This window comes from Triticum aestivum, chromosome 7B, assembly GCF_018294505.1.
Source record: "Triticum aestivum cultivar Chinese Spring chromosome 7B, IWGSC CS RefSeq v2.1, whole genome shotgun sequence".
Taxonomy (NCBI): domain Eukaryota; kingdom Viridiplantae; phylum Streptophyta; class Magnoliopsida; order Poales; family Poaceae; genus Triticum; species Triticum aestivum.
The window spans coordinates 384,306,735-384,315,995 of NC_057813.1; the positions used below are offsets into that span (position 1 = coordinate 384,306,735).

General features: G+C 45.4%; 2 protein-coding genes across 3 annotated transcripts in view; both read left to right on the top strand.

Annotated features, from left to right (window-relative positions):
- Positions 1 to 224: 224 nt before the first annotated feature.
- Positions 225 to 2,627, top strand: LOC123161191 (uncharacterized). The gene is made up of 2 exons (XM_044579040.1): positions 225 to 493; positions 1,836 to 2,627. The coding sequence occupies exons 1-2, from the start codon at positions 412 to 414 to the stop codon at positions 2,411 to 2,413; spliced, it is 660 nt and encodes a 219-aa protein (XP_044434975.1). The 5' UTR covers positions 225 to 411; the 3' UTR covers positions 2,414 to 2,627.
- A 2,536-nt stretch (positions 2,628 to 5,163) lies between these two features.
- The window catches only part of LOC123158999 (organelle RRM domain-containing protein 2, mitochondrial), a 5,843-nt gene continuing 1,745 nt past the window's right edge, over positions 5,164 to 9,261 (top strand). Inside the window, exons 1-4 of one of the 2 annotated variants that reach the window (XM_044576803.1) lie at positions 5,164 to 5,462; positions 8,380 to 8,448; positions 8,522 to 8,628; positions 8,766 to 8,932. In XM_044576803.1, the coding sequence (XP_044432738.1) occupies positions 5,303 to 5,462; positions 8,380 to 8,448; positions 8,522 to 8,628; positions 8,766 to 8,932 (503 nt within the window). In that variant the 5' untranslated portion in view covers positions 5,164 to 5,302. The remainder of the gene's footprint in view (positions 5,463 to 8,379; positions 8,449 to 8,521; positions 8,629 to 8,765; positions 8,933 to 9,261) is intronic. The other variant, XM_044576804.1, reaches the window with a different exon arrangement.

Sequence of the window (9,261 nt, forward strand, 5' to 3'; positions counted from 1 at the left end):
CGCACCCCTATCGCCATGGGCCGTGGCGGTAGGCTATCTAACCCTACCGCCATAGGCCCTGGGGTAGCAAAAGGGTCAAATCTCAAAAAAATTTCAAACAGGGGTCAAATCCTGAAATCCTTTCCAAAAAGGGTCAAAACACGAAATTCGGCCGTCGACTGACCCGGTTGTTTATGGATAGCTGCCTTCTAACCGAAAATAGTCGGCGGGGGTATCTTGGCCAATCCGCACCAACCGGCACACACGGAGAGAGCAGAGCAGAGTGCGCGCAGAAGAAACTCGAGAAAGCATTTAAGAAAGCGAGACCTCGCAGCAGAGCAGATCGAACGGAAGTTGTCACCCAGCTCCACCAACTTCTTCCAGGCCAGCCAGCTCAGCTCTCCCACACACACTCGCTGTCAGATCCCGAGAATGGCGGTCGCCGCTCAGCCGCTGCTGGCCTCCGCGCTCCTCGCGCTCCTCCTCGCCGCCGCCTCCGCTGCCGATACTAAGAGTACGTCTCTTACCGTCTCAGTCTCACCCCTTGCACGATCGGCTCTCTGTTGCTGTCGCCTGCTGCATTTCCTTAATTTCTGCTTTTCCTACTGAGCGTGCACTCCGGTTGCCGACCAGGTGTTTGGATCTGAGCTCTAGCTTCAGCTGCCCTTCGGCGCACGCAGACGACGCCGGCCTTGAGGTCTTCGTTCGGGTCGTCGAGCTCGTCGAACGCCATATCAGGGTCGGCGTGGATCTCGAGCCTGGGCATCTATTTCTGTTTGTTAGATATATAAAATGACATGTTGGTGACGGTCTACTAATTGTTCTTGAAATCCAACTAGAAGCCTTTGGAATTCTGAGTGTGGAAATCCAATGACACAACTGTTAATCGTTGTTATGTAACTCATCTACACATCACTTATAATACACTAACAAAAATGCAGAAATGTTGCTTAATTAGCGTCCTGGCAAAAAAAAACATGGTTTCATTATGTTTTCCCTAGAAAATAAATTATTCTTTAGTGTGCTCAGCACATCTATTAATCATTTTTACAAACTGTAGAACACCCAGTTTTTTCTGCTGCTGTTTTTAGACTCCAGATCTGGCCATGTACTTTTTTTAAGAGTAGACGTAGTTCCCGTTATGTTTTGTCTTGTTTGTGAACATGCAAAAGCTTTGCATGTTGATGTATCAGAATAAGAAATGTGCAACCAAACAGCTAGGTCTCCGGCAACCAACAACATCCCAACCATCACAAATGACGATGTCCGTGGAACCTGTTGGCTATCCCCAAATCAGCCATATCTTTGATCCTGTCATTGTAGCTCTGTACTTCTCAGCTTATCTTTTAATCTACGTGTATTCTGCTCCCTCCTGATGATGCAAACAGAGTATGTGCCTTCCCTTTGGGCATTTGGCTTTGGGTGCACCGCCCTGATTTTGAAATGATCAAGTAACACTGCGAAGGCCGCTGATTGTTAATGGTTCTTCATAGTGCTTGTATTCCTAGCGCGTACCTATTTTGTGTGCGCATATTGTGAACCAGCTCTGATTTTTAGTTGCTTATTTATCATTTTTGTCCTGCAGAAGGTAGTTGCTTTACTATAGAGAACTAATAATCCAATCCAAGTAAAAATCTCTGAAATTAGCTTAAGGCCCAAGCTAAAAGATACTATATTCCTAACTTAGATGAGAAAGTTTCAAATCGAGAGGTCACAGCCAACCTTTCCCAAACTTGGTGCTGGGTTGGTCATGTATTGTGCATAGATAACACGCACCAGTCACCACCTCTTGCACAACTGAATGCTGGAATTTGTAGTATTACTAACATGTCATCCTTGAATTATCTCGTTTACAGATAACCCTGCCGATGAGCTTGTGAGCTTGATCAACTCCAACCGTACCGCCAGCAAGGCATCAAATCTTGCTGATAATCAAGGTCTTGGATGCATTGCTCTGCAGTACATAAAAGCATATAAGGGTCAGTGCGACCAGGTGGGTGGAAACAAGAAGCCCGTGGATTCCAGTTTCATCGACACATTTGCCCCAAATTGTGGTGTCCAAGCTGCAAGCCTTGCCAAGATCACTGGGAGGCTCCTGGCGTGCCAGCCAAGCTACCCACCTCCAGCGCAGGCCTTCGACATGCTCATTGCTGATGAGAGGAGCCTCCAAGTACTGCATAGCAAGAACCACACAGAGGTGGGGGCGGCTGTCACCGGCACTTCTGGCGGCGGTCCGTATTTCTGGTGTGTCTTGTTCAGCAACGGGAAGCCCAACTCGAGCTTCACGGTAGAAGGGGGTGTTCCCAAGACTGCCCATCCTGGATGCTTCAGCGGCAACAATGACGAGTGCAGTGGTGCCATTTCGACCGGTGTGGGTGCATGGACACTGGTGTCGGCCACTCTTTTTGCTCTGGCTGGCGCCTTTACTTTGTGAGCTTGTGCAGAGATGCATCGGTGCACCATTCTTTTGCAGATTTTCAGATCTGGTAGAGCACACTAGTTGCAGTGCCTCTACTTCATCGCAATTCTTTTGCTCCTTTTAGCAGGTGATTTCTGTAAGGACTAAAAGGATAATGGTTTTCAACATTTGTGACAACGAGTTTACCTGTGCAGGTTGTTAATGCATTTTGTGTGACCGTTGGAGTTTCGCAGTGTTTTTTTCCAGGAAGGCCATCATGCCTAGCTTAGCTTTATTGATAACTTAAACAGAACTTACATCGTCCACAAAATTAGCAAATAAGCAGCTAGGCGATCATTGTCCGAGGTATAATGTCGGAGCTAAATCCGGCAATCTCTCGGTAGTGTATCCCTACGCTGCATGGTAACATGAGGCATAGGCACGGTCGAGCTGATACCCTACTCCTGCTCATGTATACTGCGATTGGGGTGGGTGGGGTTGTACAAAGTACATGTGAATATCAAGGGATTGTATGTATGCTATGGACAAGCCCGGCCTCCGGCTTATATGACATGAAAGAATTCCTTATTTGACCCTTTTTTAAAATATGGTTCCCTATTTGGCCCTATAAAACGAAATCTTCCTTATTTGGATGTTGGCTTAAATTTTGTTTCCTATTTGACACTTTCGTACATTTTTCCATCCAGTAGTGTTAACTGGCACGTGCAAAGACAGTTTTGCCCTTGGTAGTAGTTTGTCAACAAAAATGGAAAGAGAGGTAGCGCCGCTCCTGTGTTGCTGGAGGCAGCCATGGGCTCGTGTACGCTGCTGCCATGAGCTCGTGTACACCAGCGGTGCTGGGTTCTGCGTCACGCGCTGCCGGAGCGCTCGCGCTCCGCGATGTGTAAAGGCTTTGGAGTTTTAGCAATTAGTATAGGGACGTAAAACTGGACAGAGAACAATTAGAATCCTACATGGATACGTAATGTATACAAAATCGAATAAAGCTAGGAGATCCCCGTTCGGGTTGCACACGTGTTTACGTGCATGTCTCATGCACATTGTGCTTTTTTTCTGACCTGAGAAAGAGAAATAAAAACGTCACTTCGAACAGTTCGACTACATCGACCAGTACAGCCACCAGATCTTCAACATGCTCGTGCTCGTCGGCGCGCTCAGGCAGTACACCGCCACGGCCAGAGCCGCCCACGCGTTGCACGATGTGACGATGATTTAATCGTGTACACGTGGGTAGTAACTATTCTTTTTCCTACAGCGAGTACTATTTTTTATGTATATAGTACTATTTTTTAATTATTGAACTACACCAAAATATATCACTTTTTTTGGGCGAACAAAAAATATCACATTACCTCTGCGTTTGCATGTAAATAATCAGGTCACATTCTACAGAAGGGGCAAAATGGTCTTTCTAGGTCATACTTAACACCGCTACTTGTCAAAACTAACGGAAGTGGCACATAGGGAACAAAATAAAGTTAGAGTGTCAAAAAAAGAAAAAAGATGTTTTATGGGCCAAAAAAGGAAGCAAAATTTAAGAAAGGGTCAAATAAGGAATTCTCTCATATAACATACCCGGGGTCCTAGGTTACATACTGTAGTCGGCTACACTGGTGAGTCCTTCACAACTTTATATCTTTGGCTTGTATATAAGTCTTTCAGAGTCTTCGTATAATGCATCATGGGCCGTCCAACGTGGCCCAGGATGAAACCTTCCTACGTATCCTCAACCCGGCCCACCAGGCCGGGAACCGATGTGGTCAGATCCTTGGGCCAGGACACCGTCAATAGCACTGATTTTCAAGCTTGGTTGCACCTTGGTCTCATCCGAGCTGCACGTCGTCTTTAGTTAACGAGGTTGAAACTAGCTCGATGAAGCTTCCCAAATAGTGCCTTCGTGCAACCAGCCTCTAGCTGTTGGGCTGCATAGAATATAAACATTAATTATAAACTTGGAAATAAATAATAACAAAATTATTATTGCTTTTAGGGTATATTTCCAACACGCAGCCATCATGAGCGCTCACCATCGCCGTCGAAATGTCACGGCGTGCAGCAACGACTGTGGGGCACTATGGCTTGGCACATTCGTCAGCATAGAGCAGGAGGTGCACACGAACGACGCGACAACAGTCTGCTACTTTGGCAGTCGAGCGAAGCTTAACTTTCCCCTCAGCGATCGCGCCCAAGACTACATTGAGCCTCCAGTTAGAATGTTCTCTCGCCGACGAGAAAGAGAACCGCATGGCCGTGAACTAGCTCGAGGCCAAGCGCATCGATAAGACCTATATGGCGGAGCTCATCACAAAGAATATGCATCTTGTCGCTGAGAACCAAGCGCGGTCTGAGTTCAACAAGAATGACGTGATTTGGGACAAGATATTGGCTGGGCCCTCCGACGAGGATGAGGAGACGTTGTTGTCTCGGCCTAGCAACAATGACAATGAGCCCGGTCCCTCCGATGGTGGTGGTGGATGATCCCTATCTTCTCAGACTCGGACGACTTCAACGTGTTCTGCGCCAACTATGGTGATGGCAAGTATAGCTTACATTTGTTTGATATGCTATATCTAACGATAACCCGTCTAATTATGTTATGTATGATGTGCAACCTTTTTGTTAAATAATGTAATCAAGTAGTTTAGATTTGTCTTTGAAATGAATGTTTATGAAAAAAATCAGAGAGTTAAGTTTTAGGATAACTCCTTAAATTTGAGGAGTTAAGGTTTGAGGAGGCTTTGGACGGGCTAATTTTTAGAGATTGAGATGCCCTCCCCGTCTCAACTGGCCCGGTCCATGACCTAACCTTTTAAACCCCAGGTTGACGCAAAGAGAGGAAGGAAAATCAATCACTAACCCCTCACGCACGCAAGCCTTTTCACCCATTCTCCGGCGGCGGCAGCTATGGCGGCGGTGGCGGCAAGGTTCGGGCTCCGACGCATGTTCTCCATCGCCGACTTCGCGACGCCGAACGCGCGCATGTTCTCCATCTCGGCCTTCGCGCCGCCGAGCCCGCCCACGCCTCCCCCGAAGGCCGACCCCTCCCCCAACCTCTTCGTCTCCGGTACGATTGTTGCCCCCCTCTTTCCTTGTTCCATTCGCTCCTGTAACCACACTCAGGCCTCGATCCCCGCCAGAGATTTTGCTCGAAAGCTCGCTTTTGAGTGCGAGAAAATGGTATCCAGTCGATTAGGGTCAGATATCATGCCATGATGTGATGTTGCTAATTAGGTCTCTGCTTAGCCTTATAGATCCGTTCTTGCTAGATGTGCAGCAACGAATTAGGAGATATGATGCTGATTCCTTTCTTGTTCAATGTAAATTTATTACAATTACATGTGGAGGGCACTTTAACTGTAGGCGGTTCAAATCCTTGATGTGGATTATACATTTTACGACATTATTAATCTGGTTCTATTAGTTCCCCGATATTTTTTTTTCTGCGGGGAATGTCTGGTTTTATTTAAGCATCAACGCTACAATCATTACACACAAAGAAAACAAAGAGTTCATAACACTAGCCAGACAACAGATTGCCAGGACACACCACCAGAGTTCATGACACTAGTCAGACGATGAGCAGCAGTATTCGCATCCTGCCAAACTGACAGTCTGCCACCACCTATCTCCACCAACAGAGAGCTAGCTGTGGAAAAATCCTTCTCTACAGCCCTAATCTTGGCCACTGCATTCATGCTATCCAGCTCTAGCAGAAGTTTATGGGCTTCCAGCTTCTCAGCAAGGACGAGACCATCTTCTTCGATATGAATAGTGCACCATGTGAATTGGTTTTGAGCCAGTCTGGGGAGGAGTGTTCCAGCGCTTGGGTTCTTGCCTGCTCCTTGCCACCTGGATATGCTACAGATCGAGCTCCATTCCTCTACCGATTTGTGAATTTCGGCAGCGGCGCACTGTGACTGATGAACACAAGGACTCACCATGTCTTATAGCATTACACATACGCACCAGCTCCTAACATGTTGTTAGGAGGAGCCTTGCCTTGACTTCTTTCGAGCTACCAAGAGAAGTTAGGAACCTCCGCCGCAATAATTGGATGGCGCTCACCCTCAATCTGGCATCCGCAAGAAGAAATCTAGCAAGTGCAAAGGCAAGAAGGGTGGCGATAAAGGGGAGGCACAGGTGGTTCCATGATACACCTTTCTTCTAGACTGCAAACGTGGGCTCAGATGTATCAGTTGTTTTTATCTTTGTTTTCTTCTCCAGTTGAAGTGGGCCGATGGGGTTTCATTAATGACATTGTGACCCCACTGTTGAAGGGTTGCTGTGGCTCTGTGCCGGGTGTGTTTGTAGGTCTGCCTCTCGTCCTGTGGATGCATAGTCCGGGAGTAGTTCACATGGGTGGACAAGTTGTGATGGTTTTCGCCGGTTTTCCATAAATTAACTTCTACTTAATTAATGGATGAGGCAAAACTTTTGCCTCCGTTTTGCAGTTTTTTCTGGGAGAAACACATACGCTTCCAACTGACCCAATGAGCCTTCCTTCCACCAGCTGAGCCCCACCAGAAATTTACCGCGATTGACTGGAGCATCAAACATAGGCCTTTATTATAATGGAAACAGTTCATTGTGTGACCTGGTACCGCCTGCAACAGACTTGATGAGGATTTCTTTTCCAGCCCTGCACTTTCCCCCAAGTATGGTCTAGGATATGCTTAAAACAGTTTTTTTAGCATCCGACCACCGTATGTAGTAACAAGTATCTCTCGTTCATGGCTTAAACACCACCCTGGTACCGCCTGCAACACAGACTTGATGAGGATTTCTTTTCCAGCCCTTGAGAGACATTGACCTTTCCAGCCCTGCACTTTCCCCCCAAATATGGTCTAAGATATGCTTAAAACAGTCATTTTTTGAGCATCCGACCACCGTAAGTAGTCACAAGTATCTCTCGTTCAGGGCTTCAACACTGCCAACCCCCCACGTCCAAAACTCATTCCTTGCAACCTGCGTTCCTCTTGCTCGTTACAAAGGAGAGCAGAAAATCCTTTGGCACACAATATGAAAAGGTAGGGCAAATGGGAACCCCCTGCTGGAGTCCTCTAGGTGGCTTGAACATTTCAGACTTACTCCCATTGAGCTTAACGTCATACTTCACAGTTGAGACAAATCTCTTGATTCTCTCCAGGCAACTAACTGAGTAACCCATCTTGAGCATGGCTTGAAACAGAGAATCCCATTTGACTTTGTTATATGCCTTCATCATATTAAGTTTGACTGTACAAAGTTGCACACTTTTGGTACTGCAATTTTAGGTGACTAAAATCTACAAAAATTTCAGGCAACTGAGAATTAGCATAACTGCTTAAAATATATTATGGAAGAATTATACAAGGATATGGAGTGTATCACTATGGGAAATTAACTCTATTTTGTGGATTCCTGAATGACTATGGAACATGTGGTGAATGTATCTGGATTTGTCTAGAGCACCAGAACTTACATAGAGCATAAAGATAGTCATGTACTTTCCAAGTATCCAACCTCATTTTGGTTAAGACAATGCATGCCAGAACGTAGCATGACACTATTAAATTTCTGTTCAAATGGGCTTTGAAATTTATGACTATGCTATCACCACAACACTATGATGTCAAGTGAGCATCCATCTCTTTGAATCACAAAGCTATGCTACGTGACAAGACCAAATTTTCAATTATCTTTTCTTTAGACTTTTGACCATCTTAGTGCTTGCTTGATCCTACACGAAACTGGTCAAACAGCTAAACATCCTTCAAAGCTCATTCGAAGCCTGTAGAGTTGTAGTAAGCTATAGGCATCCTACTAACTACCATTCAGGGCCAATACAGTTGATAGTGACATGACTCTTCAATTCATCATTACCCTTGGCAAAGCTAGTTGAAATTTGTATCCAACTTGTTGTGCATATTTTGTCCAACCAGCTCTTAGCCTTGTGGTATACACAACATCTGAATTCTCATATTAATAATAATGATTTATAGGGCTAAGCAAGCGTACAACAACTGATGGACTTAGAGAAGCTTTTGCAAAGTTTGGGGAAGTTGAACACGGTATGTGTTTAAAATTTCAGTTGCCTCACAGGGCATTGTACTTGAAGGTTCTCACTTCTGTATCCAATTGCAGCTCGAGTTGTCACAGATCGTGTCACTGGTTTTTCTAAGGGGTTTGGCTTTGTAAGGTATGTTACGGTTGAAGATGCAGCTAAAGGAATAGAAGGAATGGATGGAAAAGTAAGGCTTCTTACCATACTTATCATACTTGTTGTTCTTTTTCTGTGGATCATTTAATTCCTTAATGTTTGCTGCCTTCTTGGTCTGGTGGTTCTGTGATTTTGCTTTATTCTCACGTTGATCGACTCTGTCTGAAGGGGAGCCTTGGCGCAGTGGTAAAGCTGCTGCCTTGTGACCATGAGGTCATGGGTTCAAGTCCTGGAAACAGCCTCTTACAGAAATGTAGGGAAAGGCTGCGTACTATAGACCCAAAGTGGTCGGACCCTTCCCTGGACCCTGCGCAAGCGGGAGCTACATGCACCAGGTTGCCCTTTTTTTGATCGACTCTGTCTCATTTTCTGTACAATGATCGGTGCTGGCCACTGGGCCGGTTTTAGCCGTGAACTTGTTTTATTATTTTCTTCTCTTTCAGTATATAAGTATGTGATTTGTAGATATGTAGTAAGTGTACACGAGTATTATGCATATGTTCATTCAGATGCATGGATTAAGATTGTAATGCATCTGTTTCATCAAAAAGGCCAGTTTGCCTCTTTTTTTTGGGTGGCTACTCAACTAATCGTACATCAGCATGGTTGTAATTCTGCGATGCACTTTGAAAACTGATGTTATGTAGTAATGCATAGAGCATCT

Coding starts and splice junctions, on each gene's coding strand:
- LOC123161191 (XM_044579040.1), top strand. CDS start 412: ATGGCGGTCGCCGCTCAGCCGCTGCTGGCCTCCGCGCTCCTCGCGCTC. Junction 494..1,835: donor CTCCGCTGCCGATACTAAGA/GTACGTCTCTTA, acceptor TCTCGTTTACAG/ATAACCCTGCCGATGAGCTT.